General features: G+C 38.8%; 2 protein-coding genes across 2 annotated transcripts; both read right to left on the bottom strand.

Annotated features, from left to right (window-relative positions):
* Positions 1 to 268: 268 nt before the first annotated feature.
* Positions 269 to 25,763, bottom strand: LOC123864305 (protein Wnt-11b-2-like). The gene is made up of 7 exons (XM_045904653.1): positions 25,348 to 25,763; positions 10,076 to 10,311; positions 3,850 to 4,060; positions 2,727 to 2,996; positions 2,391 to 2,556; positions 1,780 to 2,042; positions 269 to 1,610 (listed from the first exon to the last, which is right to left on the bottom strand). Exons 1-7 carry the CDS (start codon positions 25,419 to 25,421, stop codon positions 1,433 to 1,435), a joined length of 1,398 nt encoding a protein of 465 aa, XP_045760609.1. The 5' UTR covers positions 25,422 to 25,763; the 3' UTR covers positions 269 to 1,432.
* Positions 11,109 to 12,872, bottom strand: LOC123864319. Its single transcript, XM_045904674.1, has 2 exons — positions 12,543 to 12,872; positions 11,109 to 12,214 (listed from the first exon to the last, which is right to left on the bottom strand). Exon 2 carries the CDS (start codon positions 12,141 to 12,143, stop codon positions 11,133 to 11,135), a length of 1,011 nt encoding a protein of 336 aa, XP_045760630.1. The 5' UTR covers positions 12,144 to 12,214; positions 12,543 to 12,872; the 3' UTR covers positions 11,109 to 11,132.
* Positions 25,764 to 26,441: the final 678 nt, after the last annotated feature.

Raw genomic sequence — 26,441 nt, 5'->3', positions numbered from 1 at the left:
AAGGTGTATAGACAGGTTTAGATAAAGACAAGAGAAAGTTTTTCTCATGTTAGTCCAGAGCTAACTCTGCACAGCAAGCTGTGCTTTAACTGTGTGTGTCTTACTTGAACAGAACTCTTGTTTACTATACGTCATCGCGATTGCACTAGCCACGTAGTTATCAGTGCTGTCGTAATGTAAACCCGTCTATACGCCTGTTTGTTGTTTACGACTAAAGATATAGAAAAAATTCAGGGAAAAAGTTTTACCTAAATAAAACTAACAGCAATGAGTTTTAAGTACAGATTTATTTACAACATTATATAATAATTATAGTATCATTACAATTTATTATAACATTCTACTGAATACTCTTAATCATAGTATATTAATTTCTACGCGTTGTTCAACGACTAATTAATCATTACTTAATATTAAAATTAAATATAGCACTACACTATCGACTATGATACATTTAGCAACATTTAGAATAATTTAAAACCTTATATACATAGTTTTATTAAAATATCGAAACGTTAGGTGCAAAGAGCACTTTCTATTAATACTACACACATTTATTGTCACAATAAAAAACTACTTTATGATTCAAAATATTTAATAAAAAACAGAAAAAGGTAAAGATTCTTGAGCGGAAACGTTAAAACAATAATAATCTTGGTGATTTTATTGAATTTTCAATAATAGGGGTTTAATTCATTCATTGCTGAATAGTTTTCATGAGATATTTCATTTAGTACACAAGAAAACCGCTAGGCACTACAAAATTTTGCAATAAATAAAAAATAATATTTTATTATAATTTCTACCATGCTAGTGAATAAATAAGGGAGACATTTTTTACATCGATTTGCTTACAATATGACTAGTCAGTAAATTGAACACGCAAAAACTTAACTGTCTTTGTATGAGAATCTTTCTTTCCAACATAACATGACAAAAACTAACTTCCTCACAAACTATATGCTTAGTGTCACTCTGAGCACCAAAGACATCTGAGCATTACAATCAGTGCCGCAGCTGGCCAGTATTTAAATCAAAATAACTTAAAATAACAGTCTTTGGTGTACCTATGTCAGTGTTAATATAAACCTGCTATAACTAAAAATATTTAAAAACTGATACTATTCATAGAGATCGTTGTGAAATACAAAGATTCATAAAAAAATACAATTTACTTGAAATTACACAATATTATGATGCTGATTTGAACAAAAGGTAAAAAAAATAGTTTTTACCAAATGTCGTTGTACCCGTAAGTACTTATATCTACGTAGAAACTCAGTTGAAATATTTTTTTTAACCTAAATCATTATTGGAGTTTTGGTGTAACAGAATTGACATCACGGTGAAAGACATTTCGCAAGCATAACCACAGCGATAAAACTAAATCGCGATTTTTTTTACGATTCGTGCGTGAAATATTTTTTGGCGATCAGTTACAATAGTGGTCTTCGGTAGTGACTCGACAGAGCTGACAGTCGACGCGACAGCACCAGTGATAGCGACAGCGACAGCGCTCCAGGCGCGCGGAGCGCACGGCGCGCCGGCCGCGCCCGCAACACAGGCGCCCGCACCCGCCTACTGCCCCTCCGAGGGTCGCGTTGCACTTTCTACCAGGGAAACAGGACACGTTAATGGAAAACCGTTGTAAATAATTTACGTGTGGCTATAATAGGTATAATAGGACACAAGGAATAACAAACTTAAATGCATGCAATATGCAGTAAAATTTTGATCTAAAATAACCATAACTTGAATTTATTGATATAATTAACTAACCTGCCATGTGTACCCAAAGAACCAGCGGCTGGATCGGGTTCGCAGTAGTCCGGACTCGGTGTGACGTAACGCAGTTTGGTCTTGGTGCGGCGTCGACGTCGAGGCGGGGAGCGCGGGGCGAGGGGGGCTGCGCGCGCGGCTTCGTGCGCGAGAGCTTCGGCCGCGCGCGACAGCGGCGTCAGGGCACGCCAACACGTGCGCACGGAGCAAGACCCTGACACGCCGTGGCACGTGCATTTGGTGCGCATACCTTGAGACACCGCCTGCCGAGCGATACAATGTCTTCAGACTAGGTGATACGAATGTTTAGATGACGAAAATGGCAGTCGATACAGTTGGACGTCAGCTGAAAGAGCAATCTAACCCCGACTAAAACCGATTATACACCAATGAAATACAGACCTTATTCGTTGACGTTGAGATTTTAAACCAAAAAAACGGTGACTCGTGCTAATCTCGCTCGTAATGCGCACGTCCAAACATGGCGCTTAAGCCAACAAACCAATAGCAAACGGACGCGCGCTATGATTCGAACAAGATTTCTGCGCAGGTACATCAGTGTAACTTATAAAAGTGATAATACTGTAAAGTATTTCTTTATGTTATTTTACCTTTCTTCCGAATCGGCTATTGATGAGATTGGCAGCAGCGATGAGCGGCCGTAGATGTTGCAGTCGGGTGTGGAGATCTATTTGAGGATCGAAGCGAGGATCGTCCGCCGCCATGCGATACTCTATGTTTCGATGTTCATATTCTTTTTCGTCGTCATAATCATATCTAAGAAAAAGAAAATAAACACTAAAGACACTTGCACAGGATCAGTTAATTTGAAATTGGTTGGTTCTACGTTGCTGCTGCACTGAGTGATAATAAAATAATTTTTCGCAGTAGTAGCGAATCGGTAGACTGATCCACGCTTGTTGAAATTGGTATATTGAGTAACTTACCTAGATCTGAATCTCTTCCTCGTAGGCCGACCTCGTCTCGGCGATCTCGGCAAGCGTTTGCGTCCTCGCCGACCTTTTTTCCTCGGAGGTGCACTCGTATTCGCCGGCGCAGGTTGGTCGTCCACCAGTATCACTACAGGAGGCATTGTTGTCGGTTCGAACGTCGTGGTAGTTTTCTCTGTGGTCGGTGTCTCTATTTCGATGAAGTCGTCTTCTATCCTACCGTCTCGCACGTCTATCTCGTGTGCATCCAGAAATTGTTTTGCAAATCTTTGAAAAAATAGAGAGTTATGTATTTTGTACGACACATAGGGATGACATATTTTGGACCTACTACAATATAAAGTCTACTTAGATACAAAATAATTAATTTATCATTTGAATATAAATATGCACCTAAGTATACCTAGCGTAGAGATTTTCGAAACTAATTTTTTTTTACACCATTCGCAAATCGCAATAAACTGATTTTCTTTCGTTAGAATAGATAGGGTACGCTCAGTTTGATAAAATCTTTGTCACAATATCTTGTGCCAGTCGTATATTTCTAATCCAAACCATAAAATGTATCTTCCTATTTACAAAAACTGTTGCGTGTATCTTTTTATGTACTTAGGTGCACGCGAAAGTGAAACTTCTTTGGGTGACTTATATTCAAATTATGCTGGTATGCTTGTAAGTAGTATTATAGTTATATTAAAATCAAGGTCATGGTCAGGTTTTCTCAGCTTCTGTTACTTCCAGAATCCATTTTTCTTTTCTTCTACCGTGCCTATCGAATATTCTGTGCTTTAAAATAAAAATAAAGTGCCTGTGTGTGGGTACCTACTGCCTACTTATGTAGGTAGTAGGAACCTTTTCTTTTCACAGCCTAACCGCTAACCGATCTTGACAAAATAATAATATTATGGCACAAAAACAATTTGCGTTCCGGAGGCGAACATAAACTATCTACTTTTTATCCCTAACTTCTCAAATATCTAGGTCCTTGGTGGTTGGTGGTTCGAAAAAAGAACAACACATTTTTGTTTAAAACCATGCCAACCCACATAATACCAGAATATTTGCAAAAGATAATTGATAATTTCACAGAAGTCGCAAACACACTAGATAAATGTCCTACCTCTCAGCCCACTGAAAGTTGTCTCCACACCCGCCCCACTTGAACCGAGCGTGCGGTTCGGGCGGCACGGCCTGGCGCGGCGGGCGCGGCGGCGCGCGCGGCGGTGCGGCGCACGAGCACGCGGCCAGCGCGCCCGCCGCGCACGCGCGCGCCACTGACCACGCTAGCGCCGCTGCCGACATCGCGTACACATAGGCTTGCTCGCGCGTACCTGCCATAAAAATTACATACCTACTAGGTCTTCTACATTCTAGCATATCCCCAGTTTTTTGGTTGACTGCGGTCTGATAAATAGGTACCTATAGGTATATTAAATTCTAAGGCGCAACGTACACTGGCAGCGTCTGTTTTGATAATCATAGGAAAGTTCGCCGCTGAGATGAATATATCTATCATCCACAGTCATACTCCATAGTCCTATCTAAGATCGCTCCTTAGTTCCGACGTCAATGTCCCTAAGGACTGTAGACACCCATCGGATAATGAAAAGCACTCAGCTACAGTTTGAATATATTAGAAGATCATTAAACTAAGGTGTATTATTTAGGTTAAGAGTATTCGCGCAATCTACTTACTTATTACTTAATCTTAACTGGGTCACCGTCAAGTTTTGCAGTCATGAAAATGGAGTGCTTGCACTAACGTTTTAAAATCGCACACGAAAATAAAAGTTCAACAATGTGGGGCATTAGTGAAGTGTACACGAGTATTACCTAATTGTTAATTTTATACTGAATTTCAAATTGGATTATCGTATTTCACCCATGTCAACTTCTCCAGCTATTCGAAAGGGCATCCTATTCAGAAGACGCTACGTTGCATCGATGGTTATTGGATATGCTCTAATCACTCGCGACTTTACCGCAACTCGTTCCGAATATTTTTCCAAAAATCTATTCTTATTGAATACCCTCAAACTGTTATGGGGTTAAAATGTACCTTTGTATGCACATCACTGCTCTTCAGTATTGAAAATCGATACATAAACTTAGACTGATAGCTTAATGAGCTTACGACCTGATTTTATAGCTACATACTGCTAATTAAAAGCAATTTTGTAATAGAATCTAGATAGGACCCGGCGTCCAACTACCATGGCCGTTAACAAAGGCAGTGGGCGAGCTTATCGCTACACATCGCCAGATAGCGCGTCAGTGCACATCAACGTTATCTAAGCCCCCTGGGCCTCTACCATCCTGCCCAGGGCCCAGCACGTTTGATTCATGCGTGTAATTAAATCTTTTGTCAGATTCACTGAGCCCTCGGATAGCATTGCGAATTTGGCCATTGAATCAATAGATCGTTTTTAATTTGACGGACTTGAGATAACGTACAAATCCAGACGTCGTCGGCAGAGATTTGCTGAGTGATCTATAGCGCTTTATTCACATCCTTCATGCTATCCCTCCCGCCATGGCTATCCACGAAGCACGATAAAAATCGACAATGAATAGACTTAGGTCAAGCTTTGTTATCTTTTTACAAAAAGAAAATGGTTTGTACCTCTTTAAATAGATTATAAAATCATTATTATGTTTCTTAAACAACACAAGTCTTTAAAACACGACCGTTTAAGAAAAAATGAGCGCTAAGTATTATAAAGTTTTTAGCAATTAGCTTGGTGGTGGTGCACCTTAAGCGTGTTCTCAGTTTTTCAAAGTGCATCGTTGTATTCGTGGGTCACCTTGGCGGAAGGAACACTCAATCGTGAAGGAAGCGCTATAGAGCACTGAACAAATCCCCGCTACGCCGAAATCTATACTAATATCTATACTAATAAATAAAATTGGAATGTCTGTCTGTAATTTCGAAATAACTACCTCATATTAAGCTCATATGGTTATTTGAACGATACCAACACAGAATCACACGTTTTTAAAATTTTTGTCTGTCTGTCTGTCTGTCTGTCTGTCTGTCTGTTTGAAAAGGCTAATCTTCGGAACGGCTGGACTGATTTTGACGGGGTTTTCACAGACAAGTAGAGAATTGACCAGGGAGTAACATAGGCTACTTTTTTAACCGACTTTCAAAAAGGGAGTTGTGTTTTTCTACCTATCTACACCGAAATCTCCGAGATTTCTGAACCGATTTGCGTCATTTCTTTTTTAATCGATAGAGGAACTTCGCGACATTGTTTCACAAAAAATTTGGAGTCCAACTCCTCAATCCTGATGCTGCAGGGGATCTGACCAATCCACGCGGGCGAAGCTGCGGGCATCAGCTATTATAAATAAATAAAATTGGAGTGTCTGTCTGTAATTTCGAAATAACTACCACATATTAAGGTCATATGGTTATTTGAACGATACCATAACTGAATCACACATTTTTAAATTTTTTGTCTGTCTGTCTGTCTGTCTGTCTGTTTAAAAAGGCTAATCTTCGGAACGGCTGAACCGATTTTAACGGGATTTTCACATACAAGTAGAGGATTGACCAGGGTGTAACATAGGCTACTTTTTTAACCGACTTTCAAGAAGGGAGTTGTGTTTTTCTACTTATGTACACCGAAATCTCCGAAATTTCTGAACCTATTTGCGTCATTTCTTTTTTAATCGATAGAGAAACTTTGCGAAATGTCGCATTCACGTTTCATACAAAATTTGGATTCCAACTCCTCAATCCTGATGCTGCAGGGGATCTGACCAATCCACGCGGGCGAAGCTGCGGGCATCAGCTAGTCAAATATAAAGTTCACAAAGACTACAGACATTATTCCCTTCGCAAAAGTTTTAATTAAAACGTATCACGACGAGTAGGATGTTCTGTTTGTTTGTAAACGACAACGCTCTGTCAATTAATTTCCTAAAGTGAGCAGACGCTTTCAGGATCTAAGTAGTAGCGACCGAAACAATTTAGTACTTCGTACCTAGCTACATATTGTACCTACTTGCCTACGGGCAGTTGCCAACAACGGAAAGTAGCAAAACATCCGCCAAACATGTCGTCTTCGTGGAACCAAAACCTTTTGATGTCCTCCTCCCGAAAGCAACTTTTCAACTTTAAATCTTTTCGAAAAGATCTTTTCTGGATCTCAGTTGAATTATTTATTTATTAGTAGTTGATGCCTGCGACTTCACCCGCGTAGATTTTAGTTTGTAAAAATCCCGTGGGAATTCGTTCCTTTCTCTAACCGACCTATTTCTGTGTACATAGGTAGAAAAGCACAACTCCTCCTTTTTTGGAAGTTAATCAAAAAAGTAGCCTATGTTACTCCTTGGTTAATCTTCTACTTGCCTGTGATAGTCCTGTCAAAATAGGTGCAGCCGTTCCGAAGATTAGCCCGTTCAAACAGACAGACAGACAGACAAAAATTTTAAAAACGTGTGATTCAGTTAGGTATGGTGCAGTTCAAATAACCATATGAGCTTGAGGTAGCTATATCGAAATTACAGACAAACACTTATTTATTAGTTAGTAACTAAGTATTAGTATTAGTTGATATTAGTATAAAAAGATAGTTAACCTAATTAGGTATATCTACTTTGTTTTTCTAGCTGAACCATATAGCAGATAGGTTAAGAAACCAAGTAAATATGGTTTCTTCCTTTATATGCAAAAAGATGAAAAGAATCTGAACTGTCATAAGATCTAAATTCATTCAACGCTGATGTCGGTAGCGTATCTGCGTCGCAGATTACATTTTCTACAACGCCGCCCTGACTGTGCTAGCAGTACGACAGTGTACAGGAGGGCGATACGGTACATAACAACTAAGTACTCGAGCGTGTTACGATCGGAATCACCTTTGACTGGCTTACACTTACACTCTTGGATAATGGCCAAAATCCATTGTCACACCAAGAACACAGCCAATCACAAAAATTGAGATCGTAGCAATGATTAATGGGTAGGTACAGCTTTTTGTAATCGGCCGGTATAGGTATGACTGGCGAGTGGCGTAGTTACGCGACCTACATCAGCCAGCACCAACGTAGGAAGAAAGAATTCAGGCCTAAAAATTCGAAAAACCTATTTCGTAATTCGTAAGCTTTTCGTTAGGTACCAATTCGCACCTTGAACATAAATTGCTAAAAATAGAAATTCAACATTTCCAATAGGACTTCTGTTTGCGTGTTTATCATTTTCAGTTGCCACGCAATGTTCAAACTATAATTTAAAAAAAAGATCAATAGCAAGACACGGAAGCGATACTAACGCAATTATTTATGGCGAACATTTGTCAAGTCGATGTACCATGCACGGACTATTTTTACCCTTAATGCAATACGAATAAGGCTCTCGAAATTGCCGAATGCTTTTCGCGTGCTTTTCCCAAAAGCGAACACGAGCGAGTAGGTAATAGGAAGTGTACGCAGTCGGTGATATTCACGACATGTTATTATGGTTTGACGTCGGAGACAGTAGACAAGGCTCGTGCCAAGATAATATTAGGCAATGATCACGTGATGGTTTTTCGTTTATGGCGTTCCTTTTTTGTTCAAAAGTGGGTATGCGTTTTCCTTAGAAACTTTGACAAACAAACATGTTGTGTGCAAGCATTTTCACCAATTCCTTTCCTCTTGTATTTTACGCTGAGTTTCTATTTTGTAGGTAGATACTTTAGTATAAAAGGGACAACAACCTGATCCTAATGAATACTTAATTTGAAAACTATGAAACAATAGAATTATACAAAAATTAATTGCCCGAAAAGCGATAAATAAATGGTCGTTGGATATAAACACTGAGATCTGAGTGCGGAACGAGGCAACGCGCAACGGGTAAAAAGAAAGGGCGCCGCCGTTACGCTGGTCGAGTCCACACAATGCAGGCTGATTTAAAAGACTCTGCAAACTTGCCCTCCCTTATCTCTCATTATTGTCGGAGGTTCTTTTAGACGTCCTCGGTTCTAGACAGAGCGGATTCCGTCCGAACTTATAAAGAAACTTTAATGAAATGGAATTGATAAACTAAGTGAATGGACATCGGACATTCTTTGTTAGATAAGAGCTACGGATAGCTATATCTACATGATAGTTTTACTTCAAAAGAGAAAAATAGGGATTCGAAAGTTCAGGATCTTTGCTGAAAATAAAACAAAGATGTGAAGGAAGGAAAAGAAGGTAAATTAATACTAACACTTAAGTTAGTATATTATGTATAATAGATAACAACAAATGTTCGGTCTCTCTAGCTCTACCTACAGCCTAGAGTCTACACATAGCTATCTACCTTCTGCAGCTCTTTATATGTGACACACAAATATGTGACGTAGGCACAACGAAAAAACCGGCTAAATAAGAGCTCAGGGTGAGATTTATAAAGCGCACTTTGACTTTGCTCAGACTTAAGATTGAGTTAAAACGAGACAGATTTATGTGAGAGATATACATCTGTCTCGTTTTAACTCTGGCTTAAGTCTAAGCAAAGTCTGAGTGCGGTTTATAGATCTCACCCTCAAGACTCATCAAGTGAAGGTTCGGTCGCTTGGAAAGAAATATACGTAGGTAACCAAGTATTTAAGTATAACTTATTTGGATAGTTAATCTGACTTCTCAAAAACAAATTTCTTTTATTTGGAGCCGCGAAACTAAGTTTGATTGTAAAGCATTATTGCTGATTTCTATAAAACAGTAATAAATTGTATGAAATAAATACTAAAACAAAAAGAAATTAAGTACTTAGCACAAAAAAACATCAAACAGAAAAGTGATTTACCTACTTTGTTATACTTTCCCTACCTACATATTATCTGAACCTCTATCAATTTTCCTTCAGAATTATCGCTTTTCGCATGACATTAGTAGGTACCTACAATACAACCTGAATTAATTGTACCATTCTATAAATATAAAATACGTACCTACCTAGTTAAATGTAGACAATCCTAGCTGGAGTATATAAAATTATGCTTTGTCTTAAAAAAACCTAAAAATGCGAGGAATGCGATTGTTTGAGAATGGTGGTGCGTCATCAACCAACCCCCTACAGACGCATGCGGTGTTGCGGCCATTGGATACTGGCATAGAAGGTCTGGTCTTTCAACTTGTTCAATAATAGGTACTGTATAATAAAAACAGGTCATCGCATACATACTATTAAAACTCAAGTTCCGAGATTCCAGGCGGTACAACGCACCGCAGGACTCAAAAGTTTCGTTCAGACATGCCAACCAGCGCCAAAACGATTTTTTACAGATTTAAAGTAGGTACCAAAGTCGTAACCACCGGCCGGTGACCAACGCTTACGTATAATATATTCTAATTTATGGTTATGAACGTACCCGTAAGTAAATCAGGCGTGTATCTCGGAGCAAGCTCAATGGACGTGCAGTTCCAGCGCTCGCCGGCGTGTGCTGCGAGGCAGGCGGCGCGGGCGAGGCGCGCGGCGGCCGCTACGTGCGGCATGGCGGCGGGCTGGCGGCGACACGCGCGCGCCTGGCCGCCCCACAGCGCGCCTCGTCGCCGTGCCTCCGCGCAGTCACCCTCCGTCCAGTTGCCTTCGTTTTCATGGAGCGCTCTACGAACACATTTGTACTAAACTAAAACAGCCATCTTCCAACTTAGCCCGCTTCTGTCTTAGACTGCATTATCTTATCACTTACCTACCACATAAGATCGCAGTCAAGGGCAACCTTGTAACTAACTTTTAGGTACTTATTAACGAACTTGTACTTTATATTTTTTTTAAATTGACAATCAGTATTATAGGTACATGTGTAAGAGCTACGTAATCCATGTTCCTATTAACTTGCAGGGCGGTGTAGACCTGGAGTTGTTTACCTACATGGCGGCTGTCATTACGGGTCCCTTTCCTTTTAATAAGAAGTACGTAAGCTTCTAAGCAGCTTTTCACTCATTCATCAATGGCGGAGGCAAAATAGAGACGTCCACAATTACATTTTAAAAATACGATATGGCAGATTTGGTTCGTGTTTTTTTGTTTGTTTGACTTGTACAAGTAGGTATCCCGAAGCTGAATGGGAAATGCAAAATTTTCTTATAGGAAGGAGGAGGAAGAGTGCTGAAAATTACTTTATTTTCTACATAGGTACTTGTCAATTGCGTACTTGCCAACGTAAATCATAGGCGCTATAACAAAGCTATGTGAAAGTTTCTCATAAAAAATCTGCTTTAAATAGCTTAATAGTACTTTAATTATTTAATAACATTGTGATAATATTGGTACTCGATTAGAATCTTCTAAAAATTCTATATTAAGTAGGTATATATTTTTTACAGTGGCTTTTATTATAATTTTTATTCATGTAGATTGTAGAGTAAGTAACATGTATTGAAAATCTTATTAAAGGTGGATAATTCAACAATCTGTAATGAACATTATTTTGATCGTTTATTTTTCTCATCCACGCTGTTAGAATTCGGTTGGTCTTCGGGTCGTCGCGCAGATTCTGGCCGTGAGCCGCGGTGAAATGCTTCGCACATGTCGTACAAGTAATTAGGCAGAAAGTCATTCGCCTCGCCTTCCCTTCGACGGAGCAAACTGTATGCCTCCCGTAATGTAGGTTTCGGTGTCAGGCGCAATTCTAGCTCGACAGCAGAAGGGAAATGTGCAGCTAAAGAGTAAACAATCTCCAAATCAGAAGGAGGGGGAGTCAAATGTTTGTAATTTGACACTTTATAAAGGAAGTATTCCGACATGCTCATTCGCGATTTCTTTTCGTCATATTTCCCTAATTTCATATCATATAGAATAGATTTCTGTCTGTCAGGACCCCAGAACTCCTGTTCGAAGGCTTCATAAAATTCTTCAACATTTTCAAATTCATTCCTGAAACAACGTGCCCACATCAGTGGCAGTCCTTCTAGGCACGATAAAATAAAATTGAGCTTCTTCTCCCTTCCCATATTTAATTCAGAAATGTAATATTTGACGCTCTCTAAAAAGTCCATAGGGTGTGTGTGTCCACTATCATCAAAATGAGGTCTCTTATTCAGGGATGCGACTATCCAATCGTGGATGTTTTCAGAAGATATTTGAATGAGATTTTTATTTCCATTAGAATTATTTTCATCCTCAATTTCCACAATCTTGGGTCTCGGTGACGCTGTTTTATTTTCACTTTTGCCTAAATTCGGAAGAGACATGTGGCTGCGTAATCTAGATGAAGGCATATCGTTGAATATATCTTCTTGGCTTTGTGAAAACCGCACTCCGAATCCTAATGTAGTCGGCTTATATATAGAGCCACCATACAGAGCAGAATCCACACTTTTTTTTCGTTCCTTGTGAAGTTTATCTTTGCACACCGAGGTTGATATTTTGTCAACCATCTCTGATAAGTTCGTTACTGAAGATCTAATTTGCCGCAAGTCAACAAATAGGCTCATCGTAAAACAAACATCTATTTCATTTTAAAGGCACACGTTTCTTCTTTTAAAAGCGAAAGCTTTATAAATTTCTGCAACAAGATAAAACGGAGTATTTACGTTATGAAGCCCATAAAATGCTACAACCCGAATTCATTCAATTTACTAAAGCTGCATATGAAATAATTCTATTAATTAAATGAATTCCAATATTGTGAAAAGAAAACATGCGACCAATAAAATGTGCATGACGTAAATATATGTTAAATCGAACAATGAAATAGAGAGCTCAAAGATAATACATACGAGTATGACGGAAAGCAAAACAATAATGATTGTTAATCGTCAAGGAGCTTATAGGCGAACCGTTCAGGGTGCGTGCGTAGCAAGGCCGTAAAGTTGTGATTTAAGGAAGCTTACGTGCGGTGGCGACGGGCTGGCAAATGGTACTACGAGTACATTCGCCCTCCGTTTCGTTCTGAGGGATACCGTACTTGCAACTTTTTATAAACGCTCATATTACGAGAACTGGGTTATGGTGGACTGAATATTAAATTTCATTGACGTCGTGCTACCAAGGACACTCGCTACCGATGACTCCGCTTCCGATGTAACGAGGGGTGCGCGCTGTTCAGGCTAGGCATGAATTAAATGTCTTTGCGTGACTAACTGATTTTATTATTATTTGTTGCAAATTGCGGAATGCTCGCTTCGTATTTATTTTTTGAAGAGTTTGCATTTTTCCTTTTACGAATTTCCTTTGCGAAATTACACCCTAACCTACCGACTTGAGATAAATATTCTTTTTTTTAATGTTAACTTATACTCGTAAGTTACCCAAAAAGAATTTGTGAATCTATTTTGAGTGAGGGTTGTAGTTTGAGCTATTTACCAATTTTCTCCTTGTTCAATATCGACGTTCACGTGAAGTTCTTTGATTAACTACAATTAGCTCGTTTCGCTTAGGAAAGCGATATCCGGTGAAAAGCCCAGGCCTAGGGGGATTAAAAGGAGAGTGCACGCGACGTCATTTGTGACGCGTAGTGGTTACACAAAACACAAATAGGTAGGTAGATATAAATTCGCATTAGGTAAGTTATTGCATCGACAACCAACCACGCGATTCACAATCATCACTTCCCATGGTCATGCTTTAATAGATACATAGGGTACCGCTTCTATGGGTAAGTAGGTACATAGCTAGCAAGATATAGCACCTGAATAGGTATAGTAATATTTAGGTGCATGTTTAGTAAGTATAAGATATTTAGTGGTCTATTTTATAACCTTAGGTACCTACCTATCTACTTGCCTACCTATAGAGAGATTTTTATTTTTTAACCCAAAGATTAATTTCTAGGGTTTGGTCTCCTCCAAGCTCTGGCTAGACTTCAGAGAGCGAAAGATGAACGGAGGATGGTTATGATTTGTGCTTATAGCAATTCGACGCGCGGTAAGAGCTGCTTCTAGACCATGGCATCCTGGGTTTTGACGCATCGGAAATCGATACAACCATTAACGCTACACAATAAACCGAATCGCCGCAGGCGCAAAGTTACCATAGTTCATAACCGTGTCTTCAGTTAATTCATGTGGAATGCGATTGTTCGTCGTCGGAGTTCGGACCCAGTGCAGAACATAATCGCATTCGTCACGCCGCGCACGTGCAAGCACAATCTAATAAAATAATTCCCGTATCAAATTTTACGCGTCTATCAGATCTAGTAGACAAAAAGCTACACAGACGCAAAGGGTCCGCTTTGTAACAACTGGTTGCGACACACAAAAGAACACCGATCCTTTGGCCAAACCGCTTTCTGATTTAACAATGTAGATAATTTTAAAAATAGGTTACACTTTTTATTCCGCAGATCAAACTGGAAGCTTTAGTATACCTACTACTTAATGATTGCGACTTCGTCCGCGTAACTTTAGTTTTTTAAAAATCTCGTGAGACCTTTTTGATTTTCTGGGATAAAAATTAGCCTGTGTCTTTCCCCGGGATACAGCTTGCACCTTTGTAACAAATCACGTCAAAGTCAGTCAAACCATGTGAAAAGCTAGCAGACAGACAGACAAACATATTTTCGCTTATTAATTTAAACTTATTTATTTATAATATATATTAGTATGGAATATGGATTAAGGGTCACGTAAGCTTTTATTTTCAAATTTTTCTTTCATTGTTTTGATTTAGATTTAAAATTCTGATTTCGCAACTGTGGTAAAAACTAGCAATCTGAAAGGTTTTTGATGGAAAAAATGCTTTACGGGTTTGTACACAGCTGACGCGGCTGCATCGGCTGATTCAGCTTTAATGATGATTAAATACTGAATGATTGTAGCGGGCGTGCGTGAAGGCACCGCACCATGCCTGATGGAACACCCACAGAGAAAAGTTTACAACATAACATAAGTTAGCGAAGTTAAACGGTTTTCAATGGTCTCAAAAATTTAGTTTCCTCAAATAGTAGGTATTTAATAACCTATTTACAGGATGGATAAAGTATAGTAAATTATTATCATCAGCATAATCAACCCATTGCCGGCCACTACTGAGCACGGGTCTCCACTCTCCTCTCAGAATGAGAAGGGTTTAGAGTTTAGACTATATTCCATCACGCTGGCCAGATGCGGTTTGGTTTAATGATAATGACATGATAAATATTTAAAATCAACATTCCATAAACGTACGTAAGTATATCCGTTTACAGTCAATTGGCAATACAAAAATATGATGATTCATTTCCGAACCCCTATACTCATCCTTTCTTAGTAGGTTGACTAAGCAATTAGTTACATTACCCGAAGAAATTTCAATTTGTTACAATCAGAGGCAAGAGACTCGTCTGTCCCCCGCCGAGTCGCAGCAAGCCCCGTGCTTCATTAACCACGGGGACAATGATACTTTAATTATGTGCCATTCGACACACACACTGCAAGTTCTCAAGCTAATCTCAAGTAATGACTGCTATTAATCAAAATCAACTGCCATTTCAAATGGGCGGATGAATTTGTTGCAAAACATGGAACTTTAGAAATGTTGGAGACGAGGTAGTTGCAAAATTACCTATCATTGAGATCAGCCAATTCACATTAAAGTGGGTACCTAATATCTGAAGGAAATACGAAATAATTTACTTTAGCTGGCGATTTTTGAAGGACATCGTCACCCATTATCAACTCGATGGGTGCTGGTGTCATGGAAGGTTGCAACTTGCGAGGCTACAGTGACCGGCCTAAACTCGTGCAAATTAGGATAGCATTGCAAAGATTGACGTGCGTAATGCATTTCTGTCGATAGATGAGCCATGTAATTGAAATTCAATTGGATCCAAGAAATTAAAGATATTAAGTAGCAAAAGGCAATGCTTAGCCTAGTCAACCAACAAGGCAATAGCGCCAGTGTAAGTAACTATTGCCTAAAGTATTACCTACCATTTAATTATGTGCTACTGGGCATTACTTGAACTGGGCATTATTAATTGTAAATATCCATTTTTAGTGGTGGATTTTTTATGTAAATATTTTGTTTTGTTGAATTATTTGGAATTTGTTATTTCTTTATAAAAAAAAAGTCATAGATAAGTACTTTAAAAAAATTCTAAATCTGATATGGCCATCTTGATATTTAAAACATATTATAAGTAACTAAATAATAACTTATAGCAAATAAATATGGTTATATTAATAATATAATTCAGACCCTGTTTAACTGTTGGGAAAATGCGAAGTTGACAAAGAAAATGTAAACTAAAGGTAAAATTATGCATACCCAAAGGTTTGCAAACAAATTGCTTTATTATTAAAACGTACCTATGTAGTTACCTAAACCCTTAAAATATGAAAATTATAAATTCAGGATAGGTTTCACTATCAACTAGCTATTAAAATTTATTCGTAGCACGTGCGTGTAATCTCGAAACCAATTTAGATGTGGGAAACGTCCATTGAGAAGCAACCTGAAATAATTGAAATAAATGTTGGGATTACTCAACAAATTGTTCAATACAAGGGCGATTTATCTAAGTCGCCTCGTGAAATGTACAATTGTTGTACATTATTGGTATAAATTTGATACCTACGTAACTAATGTTGTAAGACCATTGACCGGTACGATGAGCAAGAGAAGAGATACCTAAGTACGTAGGTACAGAGTCCTAAATTAACTTCCAAACTTGAAATAAGTAAGTGTTGAAATAAGTATCCAGAAAACCATGCACTCTCTCCTAATAATTCATTCTGAGCATATGCATAGTTCGTCGTTTCATTTCGAATCCACGCCAGTGGATAGATTTCGAAAATTTCGAAAACAAAAGTTTTCCGAAATTATTTGAGTTTATTACTAGAGCTCATTGAAAGCGCAAAACTTAGGTACTTACGAGTAGGTACCTATGATAATATGATTCTACAATAAATAAATTAAAGTCCTCGTTTAGTTACGAAGTCTGATTTGACTTTTAAATGGACTTTTTTTAATTACAATTTGTATGTTTTCCATCAGTCGTGGTCGTGGGGCGAGCCGGACTTTTACGGTGGTGTTTGCAAAAGGTTTTACAGGGGTTCGAGTGTCAACGTGCCTTATCTTTTGCATTCAGAGTTTTATTTAGCTTTACAGATGTCAGCGATTTTACAATGTTTTTCTACTGATTTTAAAATAAACTAGGACCAAAGATTTTATAAAACTCTAGATCAATCGTGGACCTATCCACTACACCGTAATTTTGTAGAGGGGGGCTACTCAAGCGTGGTTGCAGGTTACTATACGTCTTTAGGTGATAACTACAACCTAGATGATAAAATAAAACAAACGCTACCTTCCGAATTTCCATTTTTATCACTAGATTTCACCAGTTCAATTAATTTTCGCTATGCTGGCGTTGTACTCACTCGTACATTAGATCCGACTTGCGTAGTTACAGATAGGTACCTATCTATGACTGTTATCATTATCGCTATTAGCAATTACTAAGAGTCCTTAGATAATATCTTCAGGCATTGTCAGCCGTTAGCGAGGTGGAATAATTACTGGGATTGTGAGAACAATAGACAATGTGATGTGATTGATACAACCGCTCAAGAGTGGTTGAACCCGCATTAGTCAACGACTTCGACTCATTATCACAATTGAGCTAAAATCGCATAGATACTTGAAAACAATAGCTCATCATCACCATCAACCCATCGTCAACTCACTACTGAGCTCGGATCTACTCATAGAATGAGAAGGGTTTGGCAACAGTCCACCACCCTGCCCAAGTGCGGATTGGCAGACTTCACACACCTTTAAACATTATGGAGAACTCTTAGACATGCACGATGTTTTTCTTAACCGTTAGCAAGTGATACCTACTAGTTATTTAAAACTCAGAAAGTTAGAGATCCGTGCCCGGGACGGGAACCCTCGAACAGGAAGCCAACGACTTAACCATTAGGCTATCACCGCTAAATAATACTTAGTAACACTAACTTATTTTCCCATTCTTCAAAATGGAAGCTCATTCATTAGTCAAATAGGGCGTAGCAAAGAAAATGCTACGCCAAGCTGCAAGGAGAGAGCGGTAACTTTGTATGACGCATTGCACTATGCGTACTGAAATACAGCGATTCTACTCTACTTAGGTACTTACTGTTCGTACTTGTGTGTTGTGAAAACAAAACGCTTCCTGCTTGTAGGAACAAGTAATCCCAGTATAAGTAATAGACAGACAGACTATTTAAGCTTTTTCATACCCTACTGGTACTTGGTATACTATTCTAGAATGCCATTCTTATAAGGTGGATTGTGAACTGGGATTCATCATTATTATTTTATTTATTGTTTATTCGTAGTCGTATCTCTCTGGTAGAGAAAGTAGAGGCAGTTATTTCCGATGGTCAGACTAGTCTTAGCAAGCCGGTGTTTCCCAGTGGTCAAATTGGTGGTTAGTAACTACTAGTTACCACTACCCAGTACCTGAACAATGGGAATCACCGGCTTTTACACTTAAAATCTACGAATCTGACTATAATACCTAGGTACAAGTTTGAGAACATTATGGAGACCTCTCAGATATGGTTTTCTCTCGAGGTTATCCTTCACCTTTAAAGCACATGATAAGTACTTAATTGCTTAGTAAAGCGAACACAAATTACCCCGAAAAATCATAGGTATATGTGTGTCCGGGATCGAACCCCAGACCCCCGAACAGGAGGCCGACGTCTATGCCACCTATAGCTCGTAATAAGTTAGTATATGAAGATGTCACATTTACTTATCGTTTCATATTCAATTAATGAATACGCACAACTTCAAAGTGACCGTCGATACGGCCGAACGGGGAACGGGTGAGTAAGATAAAAGCCGAGCAAATACACTTCGCCGAGGATGTCGGTAATTTATGAATTTGTCAGGACAAAGCGAACATCGTCGGCGGTGAAAATAAAGAGCACAGCGGCGTGGATAAATTCGTGTCAGATCAAATGAAGCGAGGCCCGGGACGATTTGTTGTACCTACTTATTCCCCGTTACATCTACTCGGCTCATTAGCAAATAAAAAATCGCTTTCACAATAAAAGCTGAAGACACGAGTGAATCGGTTCCGTTGAGCACGTGTACAAAATGAAACTGTAAAATCTATAAATATACAGGGTGTTTGGTAATTAGTACGTAATGACGACACGTACCTACGCATGCTACTTTGATCTGATAAATACAATGCTGAAATGTAACGACGAATTAAATTAATAAAAAATTCCATACAAAATTTTAAAAAAATCATGTCAAAGTTTTTATGACCCTAACTCACTGAGATCGTTGGCCATCTTTAGATAGGCCGAGGCCAACGATCTCAGTGAGTTAGGGCCATGAAAACTTGGACATAAAAAAGAAATTAAATTTTGTATGGAAATTTTTATAATTTTATTTCGTGATTGTACAGCATTGTATTTATCATATCAAAGTAGCATGGGTACGTGTCGTCATTATATACTAATTACCAAAAACCCTGTATAGTTAAATAGGTAAGTACATAAAGTTGCGCGTACTGAGCGACTAAATATTTTGTTCTATGTACCTACCATACTATACCCTAAATACTCGTATGTCAAAGGCTATGAAATGTGAAACAAGTTCCCCTTCAACAAATTTTATACGATGCAAACGTAATTTGATACAAAAACGGAGTTTTCAACATCTTTTTATGCTGACGCTGAGTTTGTACTGACGAATTTATTCGTCAGTTCAAACTTACGGTTATAACATCATGCCAAGACTACTTCTGGAAAACTTGTGCGTAACAACTTAAAGAAAGCAATGATGAGGTCTAAGTTGGAGCGCGCTAGCCTAGAAGATGCCTAGGTATTCACTATTGCATTGAAGTTTCTACTTAAGCAAAAATTTCAGCTGTAACAAAACATCCATCGCTTATGTTGATACGTAACTCAGCCACGTAAACTAGGTAGGAGGACGTGCACGTTGTACCTACTTGCCTTATAATTATTATAGGTAAGTCGCTCGGCACTCCGCGAAATTAGCTTTCGTGAAGCCCTTCACCTTCACCGCTAAAAACTTTTTGAAGCATATTTATTACGTAGGTGCTTATTTGCGTAATTTTGGTAGGTACCTAGGTTTAGTATACCTGCCTAGACTATACCTACTCCTTTTTTCTCAACTTGATTCATATATTTTGATAAATGGAAAAAGAGTTTCTTAACTCCTTCCATTACTTATTTGGTCAATAGAAAAAGGAACAGGATCCTCAACAATGACATGAGGATATTTATTCTTCAGTTGGGGTCTGAGGCTTGTTAAAACGCTAACGAAAGTAATATGTTACTTATGGACTAAGAGCCAGCGCGTGCCAGTCCTTCGTTATTTTAGTAAAGCTGAAAGTTTATATGAAGCTAGACACTTCGAATTATTGTGGCCAATCCCTGCCAGATACCCTTAAACTTATCAACTTTAAAGGCGTCTGGCAATGCATGACGTGATTTCTAATATGATTTCGAAGATAATATTAAAAAATCGGACTTTAGACTTTGACGTAAGATTTTTTACACCTTTATTACCTGTTATCTCCCAAAGCCACCATGTTCCAAACTTTATAGACGCTGATCGTTCCTCCCTGTGTTTGGGATAATACGCAGAGAAACTTTCAGCTTTTTTATAAAATAACGACGGTCTGGCACGCGCTAGCTCTCTCTCTATTAGAAGGGTAGAAATAATACATCTTACAAAAATAAAATAAATCTGCATTAGGTAGGTACGAGTATATCGTAGAATCTTGTTAACAAAAAAAAATCTTTTACGTTTTTCTAAAACTTCTACCTAGATAACTAGTATATTATTTTCCAACTTTTCAAATAGATCAGTATTTTAAAATATATTTCACTTATTTAAGTATGTAGTACATGCAACTACCTATGGTTTTCCTTTGTTAAAAGAAAAATATAAAAGGCTAAAGAATGTTACGTCTACTTCAGAGCAATAAAATTCGTTGAAGTAGCTCGTTTTTCACCCGCAGGCATATCGTGGACCGCTGAGAAAATATGTGTACGGGAGAATTCAATAAAAATCACAATCGTAAAAACTAAGGCGGCAGTTATATAAAAATTCCTAGGAAGGCATTAAGAGCGGTCCCCTAATAATAGGTCCCGCCAGATGCACGGGACGGTCGGAAAAGTCACAGGGAACTCAAGCGAGGGAATTATTTTTTTCGGTCTGCCACACACGGCCCTTGCTAACTCAGCGAAAACTAAGATTGTTACTCTCTCAGGGATTATTTATACTCCCTAACAGATTTCAATCATATGAAAATCGTTATTGTAGGGGACACTAGCAACTAGGTCAAACAGAATATGTACCTTAACCTACCTACTTAAGTAGCTAGGTACTTAGGTAATACCCAAATCTGACAAAATAAAGAGCGAATAAAATAAGGAGCAGTGATAACCTAGTGGCTGGAGTGAAGACTTCGGCGGGGAGGGGCAACGCACGCACAACAGACGGAAACGTTTAAGTGCGGAAACCAGCCCAGAGAGAAGAAGAAGAAGAAGAACCTAGTGGTTCAGACGTCGCCCTCCTATTCGGGAGGTTGGGAGTTCGATCCCGGCACGCACATCTAACTTTTCAGACTTATGTGCATCTGCTTTAAGGGTGAAGGAACACATCGTGAGGAAATCTGTATGCCTCAAAATCCTCCTGTGTGAAGTCTACCAATCTGTATTTGGCCAGCGTGCTGGACTATGCAAGCCTTCTCATTCTGTGAGGTGACCGGTGCTCAGTAGTGAGCCGGCGATGGGTTGTTCACGATGATGATGATGACATGACCACAGAAGTACTTATTAGGCAGTGACTTTCCATGGATGTAGGAAGCCTCTTTGTTTCGTCATCATCAACCCATCGCCGCCGGTTCACTGCTGCAGGTCCCTTCTCAAGGTTCGGCTGTTGTCTGTACCTAAGTATCATCATCATCATGATCAACCCACTGCCGGCCCACTACTGAGTACGGTTCTCTTCTCAGAGTGATAAGGGTTTTAAGCCATAGTCTGCCATGCTGGCCCAATGCGGATTGGCAGACTTCACACACCTTTGAGTACGTGGAGAACTCTCAGGCATGCAGGTTTCCTCACGATGTTTTCCTTCACCGTTAAAGCAGGTGATAATATTTAATTGCTTAAAAATGCATATAAATGAAAAGTTAGAGGTGTGTGTCCGGGATCAAACCCACGACTTCCGATTAGGAGCCGGATGTTCTAACCACTAGGCTATCACAGCTTGGTACCTAAGTATATTGTTTATTTATTTTTCTGTGCTGTATTTAGTTATAAGTATTTTCTTGAAACAGATCCGCTAACATTTTAACACTACCTTAGTACTTACAGATTATTTCAAACAGAATAGGTTATCTACCTTGTTTTAAATTTATTACTCTTGGGTATTCAATCAGGCAAGTATCGTAGGCACGAGTTTGCAGTAGGAAACGGTTTTTTAATCTCTTTATTTTAGGCACCGATAGTAGATACGCCAAACTAGAAACATCTAGTCGGTATAAGCTAGGTTAGGTAGAAGCTTTTCATTTTAATTAAGTAACTACCGTCATACTCGTAGCGCTTGCTACGATCCAGCTTTTCCAAACTACATGTTTAGTACCTACCTACTACTACGAATACTAGTAAACTTTGCCTATACCGAGAGCTACGTTAGCAAAAGTTTCTATTTCTTATCTCGTCCATCGAATATCTACGTACGTAAAGCTATAGTATTGACTAATTTGTGAGTAACTCATGTCAAACTCATTATTTTGACTAATTTCTTAAACTGAACACTTTCAAGTAAAGATTTATATGTAATCCTATGCCATTGCCGGAATTAGAATGCCATAAGCCTACTTTGTCGTATTAATTTACAAATTGCGGAAAACCAAATTAAATTTGAATTTCGCGGGCAGATCCGTCTCATGCACCTTAAGCATAGGTATTATTTCCATTGGTCATGGCATAGTGCAAAGTAAGGAAGGAAAATATTTTCAAAATAGAACAACCCAGTAATAAATATTTCACCCGCATTTGGCTACGACACATCCACGTGAGGGAATGCACCATAAATCGTTGTTTTTACATTCACTTCTGTTTGTTTTAATTTAGTAAACTTAGGTCTTTTCGGCGATTGCATTTTTAAGCAGACGAAACAATTTTTTATTCTGAGGGAACTATGTATCTATGCCTATTCCTATAGGTAGGTACCTACTAGACGATGTTCGCAACTTTGTCCGCGTGGATTTGGGTTTTAAAAATCCCTTCAGAACTCTTTAATTTTCCGGGATAAAAAGTAGCCGTGGTCATATTGGGAAGTGGTCTATAGCCGTTTCGGCCCACTATGACCACTTCTCAATATGACCACTTTCCAACACGACCACTTCCCATACAGCCACTTCCCGATATGACCATTTTCCGGTATGTCCACTTCCCGATACGACCACTTATTGGTTATCAATAATTGTCTCCTTGATCTACTTAGCTCTAGTGGTTAGCATGTTCGACTGCGGATGACGAAGTCTTGGGTTCAATTCCCGGGTCGGGCAACAAATAAAATAAGTAGTTAAACCATTGCAATAAGTAGGTACGTACTGAGTTGATGTATCTTATTTAAAAAAAAAGTAATGTACCTAACAAAAATTAACCACTTAATTACCTATGTAACTTTACTTACCTATGTAAAACCAAATAGGCATTACGAGATCATGAATAATAGAATTCATTGTTGAAATAATTGGATCCGATTACTGTAAATCGCGATCGGACAAAGTTCACATTTCCAGGGATATTTCCGGGTGTAATCTCGGGACGAATAATTGCGGGTTGCAACGGAACAACGCCGCTCATTAGTGCAATGTTCAATTAGGGAGCGATGGGCGCAGGGGACTGAGGCTGCTCGGGTTACCTCGCCCGTGCGTAACGACTGGCGTTTAGCACTGGATTGAGGGAATAACACGATTATTGTATGTACGAGTAGTGTCTAATAAATCAACGGAGAATCAAAAGTGGGACTTCACGGGTTTGGCAGGTGAAATCACAGGGACCAAAATATGAAGCCCACTTGTTTGGAGCGAAAGGGACTATTTTCACACGACTGCTCAAAAAAGAGTGTGATGTTTTCAGTGATTCTAAGATAGAATCCTTCGCTCGCTCGGAATTTAAACTAGGCTCTCGAAACGAAAATGCGCTTTGTTATCTTGGTGAAAAAATATAACTAAGTATTGTCGTGATTGCACAGATTAATTTTATGATTTTTTGCCTTGAATGAAGGCAAAAATTTCAATTGTTAAGTAATTAAGTAAAGTGTTCATTATCATATAAAAACAATTATTTTTATACCTTCCCACAATGTTTGTACCTAATCATAGATAGTATAGAGTAGGACTCTACTTCTTCAGTCTACATAATTATATTATTATCTAAGAAACTTATAACAGGTAAACTATTGGAAAATAGTATCGAAACCCCGGAACAGAACTTTTGAGTTCAGTCACAATTTTCAGTGCTGAAAATTTCGTAACGCTCTATTTCCGTTGTTCGACAGCCAAAACGGAACACACGGAAAGGGAACGGATGGAGTGTCTTGCCATGTCTGATATGTCAAATAATCTAGATACTAAACGATACCCGCGCCTTCATCCGCGTAAGTTCTGTACCTATTTTAAAATCCCGTGGTAACTACTTATTAGATTTTACGGGATAACAAGTAATCTGTCTCGATCTCCGAGATGCAAATTATTTCGAATGAGTCTGTACTAAATACTAGATAATGCGAGTGTTTATCGGCGCGTATTTTTTTATAGATCTCGTTTGTACTTTTTATTTTTCCGTGATTAAAAGAATAGCTATCTATGGCCTTCCCCGGGAAGCAAGCTATCCCCGTGCTAAATTCGGTAAACGGATGGGACGTAAAAGCTAGCAGACGGACAGCACACAGTCACACTTTCGCTTTTATAATATTACCTAGTATTTTTTTATTTTTTTAAATAATATTAGCCATGCTAATCATGACTAATACTCCCCTTTCCCCTCCAATTAAGCGTAAAGCTTGTGTCAGGAGTGGGTACGACAATAGTGCATCGGGTGGGGTTCGAACCGCCGATCTTTCGTAATTCAGTCCGCTCCTCAACCGTTGAGCTATCGAGGATAGAGTATGAATAAGTAATAGCTTACTTAATTAATAAATAATTAAGTAAGCTACTTAATTAATAATTAAGTAAGTTACTTAATTACTAAATAATTAAGTAAGCTACGCAGCAAAAGTTTAAAAAACTTGTAACGTATCTTAGTCAATTATAATGTAGGTACAGTGGTAGGTACCATTTTATAAAGTAAGTAGTTATACAATATTTTATAATAAAATTTAAAAAACTTATATTTAAGTAGGTACATATAAATATGTAAGTACATATGTACATAACTCTAAATAAGGCACAATAGACTTGGTTAACATTAGATACTGGAATAGGTAGTAAAACTATGTAGATTAATTTGTAAAGACGTTTTTTATACTAAAAAAATCATTAACAATTAAGTCATTAGTGCCATACACATAAGAAAATTCATTTTTAATGATTATACTAATTAAACACTTACCTATTTTTTAAGAGAACATCTACTTACCCATATCTACCTACTTCTTTATGACAAAAATGTTAGAAATATTAATTAAATAAGATAGGTATTAAAAAGAAAAAAACATACTTACAGCCATCGAATCGCCTTAGTAGATTTAGGTAAAAACACAAAGAACAGAATAAAAATCACAATAAATAAACGCATCACAATTAAAGTAAGTTATAAAGCCCCAAATTAACATCCATCACTAATCAGTGACTAAGAATAAAATAAAATAAACAAAAAAATAAAGAGAGTTCGCGTTAAACAAAAAGACTGCTGTTATAGAGATCGGGCGTAATATTTGGCGCGAAAATCGGTCAAAGAACGGTACACACAGCTTATTACGAAGCTGCACGAGAGAGTTGTGACGCTGGGACGTAAAGTCCGCGACTCTCGGCCTCGGCGCTCGCGAGAGGAGGACCGCTTCAAAACGCGTGCGGACTGCGGACGCCACGCGCCGTCACCCGTCCGCGGCCAGTGGTCAGGCGGACGCCCGCCCGCCGCCGGCAAAACCCGACCCCTCATAGAGTTTGTAGCTTCAGAACTACCTTTGAATTCAAATACATGGGCCTTCTGAAGGTAGGAAAAATCGCCTACCGCCATTGGAATGCTCTTAACGCTTCATAATATACCTATGCCATGATATTGTTATCAAATACTCGTACATTCGTAATACCTAACAGAGAAAATGTAGTTCTCAAGACTAAACAGACCCCGAATTCTACTGTCTTTTTTGCTCTAATCTAAAAACGAAATCGGTGCAGTGCGAGTCGGACTCCCACGCGAAGGATTTCGTACCATCGCTCGTACAAGAAATAACACTTTTTAATTTTTGTGGCGGTTACTTTGAAATTTTATTATAGGTTGTTGTAGCGGTAATAGAAATACCCATTCTACAAAAATTTCAACTCTACCTATTACGGTTCACGAGATACAGCCCACTGACAGACAGACGGACGGACAGCCGTGTCTAGTTATGGGGTCCCATTGGCACCCTTCGAGTGCGGAACCCTAATAGTACGAAGTAAGTACCTACTATCCAGTATGTTTCTCAAGCTCCGTGAGTCTGACCTGTCGTAGGCATCGACCGCTACGGGAACGTGTAGCATCTGTCGCGCGAAGGCGGTCGCCGGCGGGCGGGCGGGCGGCACGCTCCCCACGCGGCACAGCCCACTTATCAAT

The sequence above is a fragment of the Maniola jurtina genome, chromosome 4 (genome assembly GCF_905333055.1).
Source record: "Maniola jurtina chromosome 4, ilManJurt1.1, whole genome shotgun sequence".
Lineage (NCBI taxonomy): Eukaryota > Metazoa > Arthropoda > Insecta > Lepidoptera > Nymphalidae > Maniola > Maniola jurtina.
The sequence above is the reverse complement of the archived record's forward strand: the minus strand, read 5'-3'. Positions and strand labels throughout refer to the sequence as shown.

Excerpts from the sequence above, each read along its gene's own strand:
- LOC123864305 (XM_045904653.1), bottom strand. The coding sequence starts at position 25,421 with ATGCGTTTATTTATTGTGATTTTTATTCTGTTCTTTGTGTTTTTACCT. Across the intron at positions 4,061-10,075 it reads CACGCCTGATTTACTTACGG|GTACGCGCGAGCAAGCCTAT; the intron begins GTACGTTCATAA and ends TTTTTATGGCAG. Across the intron at positions 2,557-2,726 it reads AGGAAGAGATTCAGATCTAG|ATATGATTATGACGACGAAA; the intron begins GTAAGTTACTCA and ends TCTTTTTCTTAG.
- LOC123864319 (XM_045904674.1), bottom strand. The coding sequence starts at position 12,143 with ATGAGCCTATTTGTTGACTTGCGGCAAATTAGATCTTCAGTAACGAAC.